Source organism: Amborella trichopoda, chromosome 13 (genome assembly GCF_054954075.1).
Source record: "Amborella trichopoda isolate Santa Cruz 75 chromosome 13, AtrichopodaSantaCruz75HAP2 v2.0, whole genome shotgun sequence".
In the NCBI taxonomy this organism is placed as follows: domain Eukaryota; kingdom Viridiplantae; phylum Streptophyta; class Magnoliopsida; order Amborellales; family Amborellaceae; genus Amborella; species Amborella trichopoda.
The window spans coordinates 6,611,861-6,631,761 of record NC_142348.1 but is presented as its reverse complement, the minus strand read 5'-3'; the positions used below and the strand labels follow the sequence as shown (position 1 = coordinate 6,631,761).

Genomic DNA, 19,901 nt, shown 5'->3' with positions numbered 1-19,901 from the left:
CACGTAGTGGAATCTCCAATCACCTCCTAATAATTTTCGTGTTGCTCACTTCAGTAGAAAATTATAAGATGAGAAATAAAAATGACAAAGTTAAATGAAACAGAAAGCATATTGAAAGACAAATATTGTGTTAGTATCACAACTTCTGTCGACTGATTCAGCCGTGATTGATCCGTAAGTATCATGTATTCGTGTTCTTGACTCTTGTCATGGGGATTGATGTCTTGTATGTGCAACAGGGTTGCAAAACTTTTTAATCTGTTAGTTTTCTAATGTGTGGTTTTCACTCCTTAGTATTGTAGGCTCTCTTGTCTTTGATTTTGTAATTCTGAACATGGAGGCCTCAAACTTGATTCTAGAGATTTTGTGATATTGAACTTAGGATGGGAGTATCCACTGTTAGGCATGAACTGCATGTAATGGTAAAGAACATAAAAATCAGTTATAGTCACCTTACATGTTCCCTTTCTCATGTCCTTACTCCATGAGATTGAAGCCTCTAATGTGGAAAACTCGTTGCAAGAATGGATCAGTTATACTTCATTCTACTTTACTCTCTCTCTCTCTCTCTCTCTCTCTCTCTTTCTATATATATATATATATGTATATATATAAAACATCACCTCCTGTACTGGTTCCTTCCCTTTCATGCTTCAGAGCCAGGATCCTGCAATTTACAGGGAATTCTATAATACCTTAGGAGGAGACAACATGCTCTCTATCTCTCTCTCTCTATATATATGTATATATATTTATGTGTGTGTGTGTGTGTATGTGAAATAGGTATATAACATACCTCCAAGGCCCTGCAACTTGCAGGGAATGCTATAATGCCTTAGGAGGAGGCACCATGTCATCTGCTGCTTTTGTATTATGTCTGCATGCCCTATGCGTCTACTTGTTCATTTGCCTCTCATAGTGATAATCTCCTAATGCTAGTAAAATCACTACATAATTGGAGATCCTTATCATCCTTATATTGTTCCTCAGCTATCTTCTATGTTAATTTGGCTTTGGCACATCCCATCCGAAAGATACAAAACATGTGGAACTTTGTAACTGAGTTTTTGGTGAGACTCAACCAATTCTGGGTCTCATCCGAGTCTTACCAATCTCTTTGTTCATTATTATTATAAGATAACAACTTCAGAAAAAATAATAAACATTTTCATTCTGTGTTTTAATACGGTTAGTTTCTGAGTGAAGTAAAATTGGACTGAGCTTTATTGCATAATGTCTTTTATCTTCTTGTCATGGGGCTTAAAAATCTTGTATGTGCAACAAGGTTGCACAACTTTTTAATCTAGAAGTTTTTGAATGTGATATTTTCAGTTCTGGCTATTTTAGGCTTTATGTTTTGAGTTTGATATTGTAGTTCTTAATATATTGCACAAACGGAAGCCCCAACCTTGGTTCCAGACGTTTTGTGATATTGAAAGTATCCACTATTAGGCATCGACTTCATGAAGTGATATCAGAGAACAGAAAAATCAGTTATAGAGGCCCAGCAGGCTGTTTCCCTCTCAAAACATGTCCATGGCAGTCTCCTAGTGGCTGTATGATCAGTATATTATTGGAGGTTCTCATTGTCCTCTTATATTGTTCCTCAGCTATCTCTTCATCTACCTGTGCTCAGGACCTCAGATTTAGGTTTCAGCACTCTTCTATATTTGATTTAGCATTGGCACATCCCATGCTAAAGATGCAGCACATGCAAATCTGTATGGCTAATTGAGTTTTGGGTGAGACTCAACAAATTCTGGGTCTTATCCAAGTTTGTTATTATATAATAGTACTTTAGAAGAAAGTTAGTTACCGAGTTAAGTAAATTGGACTAACTTTTATCTCAGTAGTTTCTGTTCTTATTAATCAGGTTAACCTTTGTATAAAGGCTGGGACTGGGCTTTATACAATCGACCAAGGCTAATTGTGAACTTTCTTAGTATATTAATGTTTACCTTACCTTACTGAAATGCATTATTGGTTAAGTTTGTTTTGATATTTAATGTGTTTGATAATTGTTTCATGTTTTAGTTAATGCGTTATTTTAGCAATGGTTGGTATGACCCTGAAGGGAGAGTTTTTAATTGTCTGATATTGATGCACTTTGAAGGTTTGCCAGCTTGAACACCAGCTCTTTGACCATTTCTTTCCATCTTCATCTGCGGATGTTGCAAACTTGGCTCCATTGATAGATCCGTTGTACGTTTTGTTTTCTTTCCCTACTATCCACTTAAATTTCTCATCTATGTAGGTTAAGATCAACCTCAGGGGCAGGCATCATAAATTCCGAGTTACTTTAAATGAAGATCTTTTTTTGAAGTTATTTGAGGGATGGATTTGTTTTTGATTTTCTTATCATCACTGACGGTAAGTTTAGGGCATGACTGCTGTCTGCTAGATTTTTGTAAGGTGTTCGGGAATTTCTGGAATAAAATTTTTTAGATGGTTTGCTAGGATCTAATGAATTTCGGAAACCTTAAGTTGGAAACTATCTTTTCTAATTGTTTTTGATAGCTACTCTTTGTTTGAGTTATCCTCAGAAACTGTTGTTGATTTGTCATCAGATTTATCTTAGTGCGAATTAATGACTGAAGGCTGTTTTTAGCTTCCAAATGTGGCATGCGTCTCGAATATGTCATTTGCTAGGAAACTTCTATGTGATATCAAAAAACACTAGCAGTCAAGAATTAGTGACCTTTTAGCTTTGTGCTGAAAAACTAACCACAAATTAAATTTTAAATTCTGGTCTATAAAATTGAATTCCAGGTGCACTTATTTGTATGATATTCTTCGCCCCAAGCTCATTCATGAGTTGAATCTTGATTTCCTTTGTGAGCTTATTGATATTCTCAAAGTCGAAGTCTTGGGGGAACAACTTGGAAGACGAGGCGAATCAGTTGCAGGATTACGCCCTACTGTAGATAGAATTCTAGCAGATGTCCATGAGCGATTGACATTTCGTGCTCAAACATATGTTCGTGATGAGGTATGGCTTGTTGCATGTGATTAACTTTTTCAATTCCTTTAAGCAACTTTCAGAGATGATTTCAACCATTTTCCTTTCAAAATGTTTACTTTGTTGTATCATATTGTTTACACTGAAGACAAGCTGCTTAGGTTTTGTGGCTTAAGCATATTTTTCTTTTTGCCTTTGCATTATCCTGTTATGCATTTGTCCTTTGCTCTTCATCTTTTATTGCTGAATTGAAAGATATTGATTTTTAGTTTAAATATGCTGTATTACCCTCTCTCTCCATATTATTTGTCATTACTGTTATTGTTGTGCCTCTTTCGTAGCTTGGTCTATTTCTTGAGAAGTGGTTGAACTCTTGGAAAATCTATTATTTCCGTTCTTGAATCAGTAGTGATTACATTTTCCATTCTCGAATCATATATTCCATCCTAATTCAACAAAAATCCTCAAACACTAGAAGCAAACTGACCCCCTGCCGGTCTATCCTCTTCGCTATCACCACACTACTCTGCCTGCAGAGAAGCAGAACAGTTGGACGAGAGTATCTTGGATACGCTCGCCTCGTAGGACTCCCCCACACCAGTTTCCCCGCCATGCTTACCATTACCACCACCCGCCACTTGGTAGAACTACTCTCCCACCGCCTCAAACTTCTCTACCACCACCATCTACCTCCTACCTTCCGCCACCTGAGAGACCGGTGTTCCCGCCGCCTCGCCCCCCACCTCAAACTTCATCACCTGCACCGCATCCCTTCCCCCCTATGCCACCACGTCCACCACCACCACCACATCCACTGCCCCCGCCATCCCCCCCCACTCTCTGCCTCTTTCTGCATTGGACTTAACCACCCCTGTGTTTTTTCCTGGTGCGTTGGCTGAGGAGCTGCCGGCAGTTGACCGACTGGCCACGAGGCACTCTCGAGTCTCTCCAGCCTCGCATCCTGGCACATTGGGCAAGGAGCCAGCAGCTTCCTACCACCTTGCCACATGGCATCATCTGCAATTTCCGGGTCGGGCTGATCCATCTTTAACGTCACCTCGTCAGGACTTTCTCCTGCGACCGTATTGATGCCTCTGCCTTTACCCATCGCTTCAGCTTCTTTCGTCCCTTCTAGGGTACGTTTGGATGACTCCACGCATGCCTCTGCATGCCCATCGTTGCCGCCCCCGATGCAAGACATCTGTCTACTGCCACCCTCCCTGCCTTCCACCTAACACCCCCTGTTGTCCCTTCCCGAGATCACCGGCTCCCTGGGAACTGTTCACCCTTACTCATCCTCTCCTGCAAAAATTTTATTCGGCAACTTGCCAGAATCACTCCATCTGCCTCCTCCCCAGGATGACCGCCCAGAGGTTCACCCACTCCACCGTCACTTCCATTGCTGTTACACACTGCCCCTTGGCTCAAATGCCTTCATCACCTCCGGACATCCCATCGCCTGATACATCTGAGACCCTCCGCCTTCCCTCGCTTAACCCATCACCTATGGCCCTTTCTTCACAACCTATTCATTCTAGTTCAAACAGCACCTGCTCTACTGCTCCCCCTCATCGACCTCCTTTCAAACTGGGGGGACGACTTGAACTTTCAAGACCTCTCTCCTCCTCCTGATCCAGAGAAGAACCCAGAAGGCATGGACCCTTGAACCCTGGTGTTCCCTCCCGTTCTCGTGGGTGTTCCGGCTGACCCCACCAGTGATGAACCCATCATCATCTTGGTATCGGTGGTCACATTTTCCTCTCTGCCCCCAATCATCCCCAACCTCGCACCCTCTCCTCTTGTACACCCAACCCATCCACAACCTGACCCCTTTGCCGCTCTCCTCCCACCCAATTTTTCGAACTTCATTCTGCCTGCCCACTAGAGAGACCCTACCTTTTTACCTTACTTCCCCTCTCTCCCCCCTCCCCTCGACTTTTCTCCTTGCTCCCCAACCACCGCTTTGACTTTGCCACTCTCACCTACCCTTACCCACCCCTTTATTGTTACCCCCACCACACCAGGTTTGGTCACCAACCCATTTGTGACAACTTCTCCTACTTCCTTTTCTCCTGAACCTGCTGTGGCCTTTTCTTCCTGCTTCTCTCCTCTTACCTCTCAGGCCACTCCTTTTTCTCCTTCCACTTCTTTGATTGATAATGTCACCCACACTCAAGGGGATCCTTTCGGGCTCTTCTCGGGTATCTTCCGACCCACAGAGGCAGACGACCTTCCATTCCCTGTGTTGCCGGCATTACCATTGCCTTTGGCTTCTTCCCCTGATTTCTCTCCAGGAGCTTCTATCTCAGTTGATACTATGGGGGACCCTCTCTCCCCTCCTTCAGTGGACTCCAATTTTGTCGACGGCATTGACAAAGGACATGGCCAGATTCTGGAGGTCATGAAAGTCATGGGTTTCCCACAAACCGAACGCAATGAACACTTTCAGGAGTTCTTCAAGGATGAATTGAAGGATCGCGTTCGGGTAAGCAAGAAGGGTTCTCGTGAATTAGCCAATTTGGCCTGCAACATCAATTACGACTGACCCTCTTCTTCTAACATTTCTACCTCTCCTATACCTCCTAAGCACCGGCCTCTTGGGCGCATCTTTAGGAACTCACTTCCATCTCCTGCTTTTACATGCTGATCCTATCTTGGAACATTCGTGGCCTTGGGCAAACCCATAAAAAACAGGCAGTTAGGGATCTTTGCTGGAGACAGACGAATTGTGTTGGCCTTTACAGAAACAAAACTACCCAATCCGACGTTGTCTCTCGTTCGAAAAGTTTGGGGTCGTTGACCCTGTCAATGGGTAACCCTCCCCGCGGAGGGTGCTTTGGGGGGAATTTGGATGATTTGGGATCCTACAGCCCACTCCCTACATTCTTCCCACTTGAAGAGATTCTCCGTCTCCATCTCTCCAAAATTTCTGACAGCCTTCATTGGAAATTCTCAGCGGTCTACTGACCTAATTCTGATGCTGATAGACCCATTCTTTGAGACGAATTGAGCCTTATCGCGCAACTTCCTCACCAGATTTCAACATGATTAGGTGGGGATTTCAACATGGTTAGGTTGTCCCATGAGAGAAACTCCTCCTCCAGAATTACTCCGGCAATGTCCGCCTTTTCCGAATTTGTTGCCCTCAACAATTTGGTCGACCTACCCATTCAAGGTGCCCAGTTCACCTGGTCTAGTCATGCCACCAACCCATATCTTTCCAAACTAGACCGTTTCTTGATCTCCATTGATTGGGACACAAACTTCCTTGGAACCCATTCTTCAGCTCAACCAAAACCTTCTTCAGATCATTGTCCCATTTTACTTGACACTAAGATTATCGACAATGGCCCGAAACCATTTAGATTTGAACTCACTTGGTTAGAAGAACTTGATCTTCTTAACCAATTCCCCATTTGGTGGCAATCGCTCTCTAACCTAGTAGAAGGTTGGGCTGGGTTTAAACTACAGAGAAAAATCCAACTTTTGAAGAATCATCTTAAAACTTGGAGTAGGGGTCTTCCGGGATTCCTTGGGCCTCAAAAATCCTTAACCCTGCAGTCCACTCAATCCCTAGACCTCCTTGAAGAATCTAGACCACTCTTGGACAGTGAACTCATCAGCAGAGATGAGCTCAAATTCCAATACCAATCAATCCTCAAGAAAGAGGAAATTTTTTGGTATCAGAGGTCCAGGATTAAGTTGCTGAAGGCAGAGGACCTCAACACAGGCTACTTTCATAGAACTGCTATTTGTAGGTGCAGTGACAATAGTATCACCCATCTTCAAGTGGGGGATAATCGCTTGGACCAAACTTCTGAGATCGAGCAAGCCATCCTTGGCTATTTTCAAAATCTTATCTCTGCCCCACCATCTTCTCGGCCTCCCATGGGTAACCTCGATTTCTTGATTCTCCCTTCAGACAAGGCCTCGTGGCTAGAGAGGCTGTTCTCTGAACAAGAAATCTTAGCAGCCATTTCTGATTTGGACTCGGATAGAGCTCCTGGTCTTGACAGGTACCTTATTGCTCCCTTCAAAATGTTCTAGGACTCCTTTAGAACAGATTTCCTAGACCTATTCAATGAATTCTACTATAGAGGGGTTCCTTCATAGGGCTTTGAATGCTACTTTCATCATACTTATTCCCAAGATCGAAGGAGCTTCTCAACTCAAAGACTATCGCCCTATTTGTTTGATCAATTCCACTTACAAAATCCTTGCAAAAGTTCTAGCCTCTCGTCTCAAAGAGGTCCTTCCCCTAGTAATTTCTCCTATATAAAGTGCTTTCATTAAAGATCGCCAGATCTTGGATGGGGCATTAGTAGCCCATGAATGCATACATTCAAGAAACTTAGCCGGGGTACCTGGCATTGTCGTTAAGCTCGATTGGGAGAAGGCTTACGACCATGTAGATTGGGACATTCTTGAAGAAACCCAGTCTAGGATGGGTTTCGGTTCTAGATGGAGAACCTGGATGAGAGCTTGCTTCTCGCACCCTTTCTTCTCCATCCTTATTAACGGTAACCCCAAAGGCTACTTCCCCTCTACTAGAGGCCTCAGACAGGGAAATCCCTTATCCCCCTTTCTCTTCGCAATCGCAGCCGAGGTTTTCAGCCTTTCTCTTTCAAGAATGTACTCGGCTGATCGCTTGCATGGCTTCTCGGTCTGCCGTAGAGCTCCGACAGTATCTCACCTCCAATGTGTCGACGACACATTGGTTTTCTGTAATGCCTCACCCACTAGAATTCATAACCTCTTCCTGTTTCTTAGATAAAGTGGACCGTAGGCTAGCTGGTTGGAAAGGCCGTTTCCTCTCCTCAAGAGGACGACTTACTTCGATCAAAGCAACACTTGCCAACATACCGGTTTACTAAATGTTTATTTTTCATATGCCTGTAGCTGTTAGTTCCAGGATTGAATAGATGATGAGAAGATTCTTTTCCAACAACAAAATCCATCTGATAGCATGGGACAAAATATGCCCGACCGAAAATAGGGGTGGCCTTGGAATCAAGAACCTCAGAATTCAAAACAAGGCACTACTAGGAAAATGGTGTTGGCGTCTCTCAACACTGAGCAACCAATTATGGATTGATGTCTTAAAATGCAAATATCACTTGCCGAACTCTCCTTGGCTACCGAACTGCAGGGCTAACCAGAGGTCCTTGGGCATGTGGAGATAAATTTGCTCTACCTTTCCAACCTTTTTGTCCCGTATTATTCCATCCTAGGTTGGGAAATAGAATTGTCTTCTGGTCAGACCTGTGGATAGGGCATACCCCTTTGAAGGACAAATTTCTCGATCTCTTCTCCTTGGCCAGAGATCAGGGAGCAACTGTGGCTGACGAAATGCGACCGGCAGGGCCTCTTCGATCATGGAACCTAGATTTCAAAATGGTGCTCAATGATCTCGAAACTGAGAGCTTCATCACTCTAGTGGCAGAACTCCAGGCCTTTTCCATAGCACCATCAGGGCCTGATTGCATCATTTGGTGTCCTTCACCATCAAGGGACTTCTCGGTTTCCTCTTTCTTTCGAAGCCTTTCTCTTCCACCCAGTGTTTCAAAAAGCGGACCACCCAACACCTGGGCGGCTGCCTAGGCAGTTCAGGAGGCCTGGGCGCATCGCCCAGGCCTAAGCGCCAAAAATAGGTGGAAACCTTGGGTGGCCGCCTAGCGCCCAGTGCCCAGACCTGGGTGGTCGCCTAGGGACTGCGCCCTGCCCAGAGGTTGAAAAGGCACTCAGTGGGGGCATTTTGTGTCATTTGTTTTGATATTAAGGGGTAAAAAATGTGGGTTTTAGTTTCATTTGAAACCTAAAACTCGTTAGAGCCCATTTTAGAGAGAGAAAATCCCCAAAAAAAACTAGTTTTTAGTATTTTTTTAAGATCGAAGGGTTTCTTAAAGTTAGGAGAAATTGATCAAAACATCACCCATTGATATTAGATTAAATTTTTGATATTTTATAAATCTATTGGGGGGTTTTTTAGAAGATTTTGAGTCCTTAGAAGCATCTTTGAGGTAGAAGTTTGGAGATTGAGCAATCAAACTCGAAGTAAGTGATTTTTTTTATTGCTTGTATAAGTTGTATTATTTTGAGATGTCTTCTTCGGGATCTAATAGGAATGGTGATCCTGGTTATGGCTACAACCCAGATCCTAATAATAAAATTGCATAAGATGCAAGTTTTGCAAGTTTTGTGAGAAGAATACAAAATGGGGCATAAACCGGTTCAAGAAACATATTGTCGGTTTTAGGGGGGATGCCTCATGTAAAAAGATTCCTGATGCTGTTAAAGAAGAAATAACCAATTTTTTGAGTGTGGTAAAAATGAAAAAAGATGAGAAATTTGCTTCCATAGCAGGGATTATGTTTGGGGTTTGGGTCAGTTATGATGATGATGATAGTGATGAGGATGTGGAGGGATGTCAAGAGGTAGAACAATCCATTATTAGGAGAAAGGGAAAGGGAGTTGTAATTGCTTCTGGTTTTGGGAGTAAGAAGCCTCGGGTTAAAGGTCCTATGGATAATATTTTGTCCCAACTTGACCTTGAGGTTGCAAGAGAGAAAACAAAGAAGCAAACCACTATTGAAAATAGAATGAGGAAGGAAGAGAGAGATAGAGCGGATTTTTTTTATTGCTACATGGTTTTATGAGGTGAGCATTTCTTTCAATACCGCTCGCTTAAGCAGCTTCGATGCCTTGGTAGAGGCAATTGGCCAATTTGGGTATGGGATGAAACCCCCAACCCCATATGAGCTTTCAGAGCCTCTTTTGAAAAAAACGGTGAGTGTCACGAAGGATGCTGTAGAAGTTAAGAAGGATGCATAGGCTCAATATTGCGTTTCTATTATGACTAATGCTTGGAGTGATAGGAAGAGAAGAAGTCAGATGAATTTGCTTGTGAATTGTCCTTTAGGGACTGTTTTTTTGAGTTTTATTGATGCATCTGATTATACCCATGATGCCCATTACATATTCCAAGTTATAAAGAAGGGAATCAAGGAGGTTGGGGAGCATCTTGTTGTACAGGTTGTCACAGATAATGCTCCTCCTAATGTTGCTGCTGCTAATTTGTTTCTCATAGCTTATCATATAATATTTGAGATACCATGTGCAGCACATTGTATAGACCTCATGCTTGAGGCTCTTGGCGGTTTAACCAAGATATCAGGTGCAGTGAAGGAGGCAAAGTCATATGGCCACCATCTCACCTTCAGCATAATGCGTAGATTTACAAAGAAGAAATAGATTGTGAGGCTTGGGGTCACGAGATTATCGACCTGGTACTTATGCCTAGATAGTATACATTCAAGGAGAGTGCAGTTGAGGCAAATGTTTATACTTCAGATAACTGGAGAGCATGCAAGTGGTCCAAGTATCAGGTTAGGAAGAAGGAGAGAGACATTACCATTTTTAAGGCATTTTGACGAGGGGTGAAGGACGCTCTTAAGGCATTTTTTCTTCTTGTCAAAGTCCTTCGCATGGTTGATAGTGGCAAGGCTTCTATGGGCTAGATATATGAGGCTATGGAGAAATGCAAAAGAGAGATAGCCCAAAATTTTGATGATGATGAGAACCGCTATAAGCCTGTTTGGAAGATTAATGATGAGAAGTGGGATTGGCAGCTACATCAGCCATTGCATGCAACTGGTTATTATTTGAACCCAGTTTTTTTTTATGTTGACAAGGATATACACACACATGACACAATTATGACTGGATTTAATAGGTGTGTAGATGTGCTAGTCCCTGATCCTGATATTCAGTATATTATATGTGCTGATGAGCTGATATATTACAAGTGCTCATTAAAGTCTTTTGGGAGTCCAATGGCGATGATGCAAAGGACCAAAATTGATCCAGGTAGTAATAATATTCTTAAGTTTATTAAGTTCATGTAATCAAGTTTCATTTTTATAATTCTATTATTTATTTATGATTTTATTATCATTGCAGCTAATTGGTGGAGCCAACATGGGTGTAGTTCTCCAAATTTACAAAAGTTGGCCATTCGGATCTTATAACCTAGCCACTTTCTCGTTTGGTTGTGTGCGCAATTGGAGCACTTTTGAAGGGGCAAGGGTAATTTGTATAATTGTATTAGTATTACATGAACTGTAGATTATAATTATTTAATATTTATATTAATTAGTTTCATTTGATTTTATTAGATTCATATAAAGAAAAGGAGCAGGCTTGAATCAAAGAGGCTCAATGACTTAGTCTATGTCAAGTATAATCGATTCTTGAAGGACAGGTTTGCTAAGAGAGATAAGAGAGACCCCCTCAGATCAAAAAATATGGACAATGCTATGGAGTGGTTAGTTGATGAGGATGAGGTCGAGGGGCATGAAGGATTGACATGGGACATGGTCATGGATGCTTCAGAGACATCAGCGGACCCTAGGGCCATTAGATCTTTAATTCAGAGGACGAGGGTAGAGGAAGAGGAGGATGAAGAGGCAGTTTCAAAAGAGACGGAGGAGGACAACCAATATGTTGAGGAGAGTATCGACTCTGATGCATATGATGCAAATGCAGCTGACCCTACTTTTCTGATGATGAATGATGAATAATGATTAAACTTTAAACATTGATTGAAGATTCTTTTGAGTCTTCAAATATTACTTATTTACTTTCATTTTTGTTTTCTTCCTCTTGTTTGTGTATTGTGGATAATGGATTTGTAGTTCCACTGGTTTGGTATTTGGTAACTTTGGTTTAGTAATATGGTTGGTAAATTTTAAGTTTTAATTGGATATGGACTGACTTATGGTTATGCTTATAGAGTGTGTGCTAATTTGTAGTATACTTTTAAATTCTGATGTGCCCTAAATACCTAATTCGTATATTGTATACAATATATATACTGTTAGAGGCTATATAATCCTTTTTTGATTCAACTGGGCAGCTCAGGTTCTGGGGGCCCGCCTAGGCGCTGGGCGGCCTGGACCCCCCAGGCCACCTAGGACCCGCTTAGCGCTTTTTGAAACATCGCTTCCACCAACCTTCCCTCTCGCCCCTGCGGCTACAGCTGCCCCGGCCTTGATATCTTTCGCATCACTAAAAATCAAGATTTTCATATGGCTGGCTCTCTCATAGAGAGTTCAAATAGTAGATTAGCTACAAAGACGAGGCATCCTGATTCCAAATAGGTGTCATGTGCCTCTCGCAAGAAGAGACAAACAACCACCTCCTACTGCATTGCCCTTACGCCTTCAATCTTTGGGGAGCTATCCTCAGATTATTCAATGTGTAATGGGTGCTACCGGCAGAGGTGACCTCCATCATATGTTCCGTCCAACCTTTCCCTTGGCATAAAGAAGGGATCCTTCTTTGGAAAACGACGGTGATCGAGAGGAATAACAGAATTTTCCGAGGGGAATTCTCAAATTGGCCCAAAGCCTTCAGCAAACTTAATTCCACAATCATTTTTTGGGTGACCAACTACCCATTCTTTGAAGGTGTTCCATCCTCGGCCTTCAACCAGGATTGGAGCAGTGTTCGTCAATTCCATCGTTTGCGATTGCCACGAGCATCAAGATGGAAAGCTCCACCTGTGGGGAAGCTTAAGCTCAACTTTGACGGCTGTTCTCTCGGTAACTCTGGTCCTTCAGGCATCGGAGCCATCCTCAGAGACCACCTCGGTGCTACTGTGGCAACTGTCTCCAAACACATTGGCCACACTAATTCTATGGAGGCCGAAGTGATGGCACTCTTGGAAGGCCTCAAACTCATCCAACCCTTCCACCTGCACTCCCTCCTCGTCGAGGGAGATTCCAAGAACACAATTTCTTGGGTGCAGAGTCTTCCCTCCTCCCATTCACCTTGGCATCTGAACCACTTGTTTGATGAAATTGAATACCTTTGCAGGAATATGTCCGTCATGTGGAATCATACATGGAGGGAAGGAAACCTAGCAGTTGACTCCCTTGCCAAAGAAGCAGCAACAATGGCAAACGACTAGAAGTTTTCTAGCCTTTTTAACTTTTGCTTTCTATTTTTTGGACCCAGTTTGGTGGATAGACCTGTTTTTCTAGGTTGCAGTGTCTCACTGTAACCTCTTAAAAGAGGATTTTGATTCCATTTTTGGCCCTCTCATCCCTTGAGCATCCAACCTTTACTGTGGATTGCCAAGGTCTCTTGTACTTATTCGCTCTTTTATTAAAGGGAAAATATCTCCAAACCCCCTATTTTTAGGTTTCATTTCGCAATAGACCCAAGGTTTTAAAAGATATCTTGGGGCATAAAAATTGTAGATTTTATTTCTTCTAACCCCCTAAGGTAATTTAAACATGTTTTTTAGGCGAAGCAAATCTAAAAAGACATGCCTTTCTAAAAGCCATCCTCCCAAATTTCTCTCTCCCCCACCCCTTCTCTCTCTCTGTCTTTCTCATCTCTCTCCCCTCCCTCTCTCTCCTGCTCTCTCTCTTCATGTTTCCAGATAGAGTGAGAGATGTAGGAAGAGAGAGAAGGAGAGAAGTTTGGGGTATATAAGTGGAGAGAGAAAGGATTGGGTTGCATTTCATGAAGGTGAGAAGTTATTGGGAGGAGAGACACAAGAAGAGAGAGAAAGAGAGAAGTTTGAGGTATATAAGTGAAGAGAGATAAAGGATTGGGTTTAGAAAGTGCATATCTTTCTCATATTTGTTTAGGTTAAAAAATAGGGTTAAAGGGGCCAGGGGGTTAGAAGATATCTTTTGAAACCTTGGGTTATCAAGAAATGAAACCTAAAAATAGGGGATATGGAAATATTTTCTATTTATTAAAGGTTTAACATTTTCGAAAAAAAAAAAATGTAATCACTACTGAAACCAAAGGGAACTGAGCCTAAGTTTCAGTACTATAAGCCACCGAAGGGCAATTCTAATATCTCATCTTTGATCAGTTTCCTTGAGAAACCTTTCGTTGGCCATTTTTGGGGCATGCATACTCTTTAGGGATAGCAAAGAGCTTATATTAAAGTTCTTTGTGGGACCACTTCTACCGTATGATTCCTTTTGGATGGAAGCTCAAGATCTAGGATGATCAGTTCAGTAATCTCCTCTGAGGGCCTAGTGCGACCACATTTCCTATATATGCATATGTGTTCTACTGCTTTGTAATTGAATAAGCAGTAAGAGAAATTTGTGAGTATTAGCTTTTCAATTTTTGCTTTCAATATTAACCTTACCCTTTTGTTTTTCATTTTGTAGATTGCAAATTATCTTCCATTTGATGATGACCTGGACTACCCTGCAAAGCTAGAACGAGCTGCTGAAACTAGATCAAGCACTAATGTCAGTAAAGTTGGGTTTTGTTTCCCCATAATTTATAGTCACATGATGTGTTACTCTTTCTTGCTGTTTACATACATGCATATTCATTTACATCCATTACCAATCTTCAGTTGGTACCTTTCCCATTAGTTAGAAATTGGCTTAGCAAGTCATTATCCATGTATCTACCTTTTTTGTTCTCGAGGCAGTATAATCGAGGTAAGAATTTCCTGGAGACTTTCAGTACAATCGTCATATTCTATCCCTGTGAGTGATGTCATTTTTCTTAAAGAAGTAAACTACGTGAGAAACTAAGTTGGATTTCTGAGCAATAAGTTGGACCCTTAAATAAAGAAGGTGGTTGTATTTTTCTTGAAACGAACTTGTTGACTAAACAGGTTTTCTTCTTCAAGTAATAAATAAAGATAGCAAGATGCAATTACTTGTCCAATATATATATGAAGATAACCAAATGGACAACAAAACAAAACAAAATGCAGTATTTTTTCACCTGGCCTGAAGCCCATCATAGACCACCAGTGTTGAAAAAAGCATTCGGAGCTGCTTAGTTTGCCGGGGTGGGGGCTGGCCGCCTAGGTATTGTTTTCGAGGTGCTCCACATATATGTATATGCATGCATGTTCTCTCCAAACACAATGTGTACGCGTTCCCACACACACACATATAATTTTGCATTCATGTGTATCCCAGACATAGTTTGTTTGCATGCGCTCGCGCATGCCTGAATCACATTGAGATCAGCAATCCTTGATCATTGGTGTTTTGGATGAATATCAAGCTCTGAACTACCCAAAATATTATCTTATAACCTCTCTTGATAGCCAGGGGGAAATTCCCTTCCAAGCCATGACCTGCCGAGGCGGGCAGCTCAGTTGAGGCATAATGCCCCCGCCTAGGTGCTTCCTCAGGTGTCAAGGCAGCTGCATAGGGGCAGGCTGCCTATGAGGGCCATTTCGGCCTCATAGGCTGCTTAGGCAATATCCTGCATCAATGCTGTAGCTTAGGCTCAATGAGGAACTCTTTTTTTACATTGTAGACCGCATACCCAGAAAGTTGGTCACTGCCTCTTACAGCCAACAGGCATCTGCGTTTTGCATGGGAGCCTAACACTACCTACTTCATGCTGTTTCCCTCACCACAAAGAGGCAGCGTCTGAGCATACTCACACTTGGTCCCATATCAACTGATAAATTTCACGGTCATTTCGTTTTTCTAATTTACTTCTGGACGGATGTTGATTGTTTCCTTCCTGCCAGGGATTAGTGGGATCTCTCCGTTTACATGCTTTCTGTTCTCTATTTCAGGCTGATGAAAACTCTGACATTTTCAAAACATGGTATCCACCATTGGAGAAAACCCTCTCTTGTCTGTCAAAGCTTTATCGCTGTTTAGAACCCCCTGTCTTTACTGGTTTAGCGCAGGTTTGTGGTTCTTTTTACTGAATTTTGTGTGCAGTGCTATTTTTTAACCTTGGTAGGATATTGCAGGCATCAATATATTATTTTGCTGCTGAATCTTTTTCCTATCACTTTCAGGATACTGTTGAAGTTTGCTCGACATCTCTCCAGGTCAATAGTAATTTTCTGAAGCAAACCAAATTGGTTCAATTTCTGATTTTTTCCTAGACATCTAGTGAACACTTTATGGCATTATTCTTTTCACTTTTCTTTCTGAAATTTCAATTCTAACCAACATATTTATGATGTTCAATGGTACAAGAAGTTACCATTAGAAAATGATTATGTTCTTCTTCCACTGCTCATTCAGCTTTCTTTATTCCCAGAAAGCAAGCAAACTCGTTGCAAAGAGATCATCCCCAATGGATGGGCAGCTCTTTCTAATCAAACATCTCCTTATTTTAAGGGAACAAGTAAGGATTCTCAAGATTATCATTCTTTTACCTGGAAGTAGTCTTGTTTGAATCAGTATGCATTGTCCTCAACGTTAATTTTATCATCCACTTTCCAGATTGCACCTTTTGATATTGAATTCTCCGTGACTCACAAGGAGCTCGATTTCTCTCATTTATTGGTTAGTTATCTGGACTTAGCTTTTCAGAACTGTATATCACGCTTTCATGGATTTTCTTTTGGGTTAATACTATCATCCTTTGGTTGTTGAGACTTCTTAGCTTTTCACCTTTTGAGCAGTTTATTTATACTTATTGAATGCTACAGTAATTATGTTGTGGTTAAGTACTTATGAAAGTTATCCTGAGTGCTTCGCTAGGAGCATTTAAGGCGGATACTTAGGGGTCAAGCTTCACTATTTGACTGGACAAGGTCAACTTCATTGGCAAGAACTTTGTCACCGCGTGTTTTGGAGAGTCAGATAGATGCTAAGAAGGTATGTGGCAATCCATACTTCCTGTATCCGATATTTTCCCTTGTGTCATCTGGCTTTAACACTTTTGCTTTTCATTTGGGGACAGGAAATTGTTGTTATTTTCTGTAACATTGGAAAAGTAATTTGGATACATGTATGATTGGTGCTGAGCTGCAAGAATTGGCACATTCACCCCATTATTGGCATTAAATATCATAAATTAACCTAGATTCAATGGACATGGTATCTGGTTATTAATGTTCAAGTATTGAGCTCATTTAAGATTGTTGGGATGATGGCTAAAGAAGTCTAGAGTTTAAAATATGGGATTAACTTTTTCTTTGGGTGGTGGAATTGACTAAAATTATGTAAAATAAAGCGATTTAATTTTCATCAGTGTCGGTGTGAATCCTTGATGTTACTTTGGAGAAATGTAAGGCTTTTTATAAGTTGATTTGTTGTTCAATGTTAACTTGCTTATGGTAAACAATGGAGTTCTGCAGGAGCTGGAGAAAAGCCTCACTGCTTGCTGTGAAGAATTCATCATGTCAGTCACAAAGTTGGTTGTGGAGCCTATGCTTTCTTTTGTTACAAAGGTGGAGTATACCCCTTTATCTCCTCTGAAATTTGAACTTTGGTGACAAAGATCCCCTGGTAGGTTCTCAGGACAATATAACATTTTAAGTAGATAAATAAAGTTAGTACATTTTACCCTGATCTCTGAGGAAAAAATATAATATCTGATGCATCTGGTTCTATAACATAGAGAAATGGCGCTGAACCTACTGGTATCACTTAGATTCATGGTACCTTGTTGGGAATAGCTCATTCTGCAGCTCCACTTAACAACTGAGTCAGCGGCTGGGCATATGAATCATCCAAGTCTCAAAGGTCTAGATAATGTGAATTAACCAACAGTGGCATATTGGAGTTGGAAGTGGGGAACATTGGCCAAGTTATTAATATCCACAGTAATGATAAGAATAATAACCACATTACCAATCTAATAATGACAATAATATAGCTGCAGTAGCAAACACACTAGTAGCAGTTGCTGAAAAAATTTAAAAATAAAATACTGGACGTAATAATAATAAATTAATAGTAATGATGATGATGAAGAGGAAGAGGAGCACAGGGAGGAGAAAGGAGACGAACAAGAAAATATTGGTCATTGTTCTGGGAGAAGAGCCAGAATTGTTGTCATTTTAATATTTCATCTTTTTCTTAACTACGACACATGCTAGTTAAAACTTGTCGTTGTAGACTGGTTCTCCCGAGTATGTTCTCTATCTGTAATCTGTTCTGGAAGTGTCCTTCTGCAACTGTTTTAATCCATAGCGTTTGGATCTTGGTAGAACTCAGACGGTGCTAAAGGGCAGCATAAACCACATAGAAAAGGACGTTATAAAATTTTGAAAAGCAAAGCAGGTAGCATGTTGGGCATTTGCTTGAATATGTAGGATTCTCTCAAAAAGGAATGCACTTCTCAATCAGTGCATCTTATGACAAAATATTTGTTGACTATTAGATTGATATTTCTTTTGATAATAGGACATGCTGTTCTGTTAGGTTACTGCAGTGAAAGTTGCATTATCCTCTGGTGCCCAAGACCAGAAACTCAATTCAGTTTTGGCGAAACCTCTCAAGGATCAAGCATTTGCTACACCTGAAAAAGTAGCAGAGCTTGTGAAGAAGGTAGATGTGGTTTCTTCTTTATATGTAATAAATAAATTAGAGAGAGAGAGAGAGAGAGAGAGAGAGAGAGAGAGAGAGAGAGAGAGAGAGAGAGAGACCTAAGTTTTGTGTTATCTTGTGCAGGTTGACACTGCCATTCAACAAGAATTGCCAAAAGTCATTGCGAAAATGAAGCTTTATTTGCAGAATCCTTCATCGCGTACTATTTTGTATAAATCAATCAAGTAAGTTATCTTTCGCATGGTCTTATAGCTTTCAATTATTTTTGGGGAGCTCAGGCACAAGCTCAGATATTACTGTTGGGGATTTTATAGTTTTTTATCTTGTTATATATTGTCGTATGCCTTCTCTTCTTTTGTTTTTGGTGGGAAATTTGGGAATTTAATCTGGCTTGCTAATTTGGACTGTTGTGGTCAAATATTATGAGATGCTGGACTGTGTGCGTGAGAGAGAGAGCAGATGGGACCCTGAGAAGTTGGAAAATCAGAGTTACATTAGCATAATAATTGTATTTCAATCGTATCATAAATAAACTAGAACTAATTCTCCATGCGGCATTCTCTATCATAAAATTTATCATGTGTGACTTAAAATCTTGGGTTCCCACTGAACATTTAATCTTTTTTCTTGGCTAATATTGTCCAACATTTTATTTTTCTCTCAGGACAAATATAGCGGAGGCTCAGTTACAAGTACATTCCCTTATAAAATCCGAATATTCCGCAGAAGAAATGGCGAGCATAGGTATGCTTCCTGTGCAAGACTTGCAAGCTCTACTTGACAGTCTTTTGTAGATTGTGTAGATATAACGGCTGCAATTTTCCTCATATTCTGGTATTCTTTTCCTTTTCTGTTCCTGTAATTTTTTTCTCGGAGACCTTGAGCAATGATATAGCAATAGTTAATTAATATAATTTGTTCAATTCCTTTATATCTGACTTAAGATTCTGTATCTTACTTTCGATGTATCAAGCATAACTTTCTAATATAATCTTGTCATTGAATTCTTTGCCTCAATTTGCAAAACGATGGAAATGGTCCCCAATTAAATATACCCAAAAAAGGGACTTACTGATGACCTCTTAGCCAAAAATGGCACCTAAAGTGAAGAGTGTGTTGCTAATAGGCCCAAGCTGAATTAGTTGTGGTTCACGGATGTCCTGGAGCAAATTTTGTATTTAAAGCAGGATAATTTCGAACGGTTCCATGGGCCATAAGAAGTTGGCCCATGGGCCAAACACCTAGTTTTGAGGCATTTTTAGGGCATCAAAATTTTCGGATGATTTTGGATTTACCTTGTGATCATTTTTCAAAAAAAGAAAAAGAAAAAAAGAAAATTTATTTTGAACTCTTAAATCTGTCCAAGAAATGGAGGGCCGTGATCATTTTGGAGCCTTTGCTCATTTGGAACATCGTTTTAAACTTTGAAATATGTTTTTTGTTTGTGTTTCTATCAAAGATGAATTTAGAACTTTGGGGTCAAACAAATGCTCCAACTAAGGATGTTGGTATATGGGCCAGTTACTATGGTATGGGCTCGCGGGACTATAAGCACCTTTTCCTTTGGATCAACTTAAAAGAAGAGATAAACATAGGGGAAATGTTCATCTTGCCACCCAAAGTAGAATTTCTTTTAT

General features: G+C 40.9%; 1 protein-coding gene across 3 annotated transcripts in view; it reads left to right on the top strand.

Moving 5' to 3' along the window:
• LOC18423971 (sec34-like family protein) overlaps positions 1-19,271 on the top strand; it is a 33,242-nt gene extending 13,971 nt beyond the window's left edge. Inside the window, exons 14-25 of one of the 3 annotated variants that reach the window (XM_006828565.4) lie at positions 2,114-2,202; positions 2,770-2,989; positions 14,158-14,241; positions 15,546-15,662; positions 15,777-15,809; positions 16,025-16,111; positions 16,210-16,272; positions 16,471-16,587; positions 17,070-17,162; positions 18,139-18,264; positions 18,388-18,488; positions 18,929-19,271. In XM_006828565.4, the coding sequence (XP_006828628.1) occupies positions 2,114-2,202; positions 2,770-2,989; positions 14,158-14,241; positions 15,546-15,662; positions 15,777-15,809; positions 16,025-16,111; positions 16,210-16,272; positions 16,471-16,587; positions 17,070-17,162; positions 18,139-18,264; positions 18,388-18,488; positions 18,929-19,058 (1,260 nt within the window). In that variant the 3' untranslated portion in view covers positions 19,059-19,271. Of the gene's footprint in view, positions 1-2,113; positions 2,203-2,769; positions 2,990-10,918; positions 11,045-11,133; positions 11,717-14,157; positions 14,251-15,545; positions 15,663-15,776; positions 15,810-16,024; positions 16,112-16,209; positions 16,273-16,470; positions 16,588-17,069; positions 17,163-18,138; positions 18,265-18,387; positions 18,489-18,928 lie in introns of those variants that run through there. The other 2 variants (XM_088854759.1, XM_088854760.1) reach the window with 2 other exon arrangements.
• Positions 19,272-19,901: the final 630 nt, after the last annotated feature.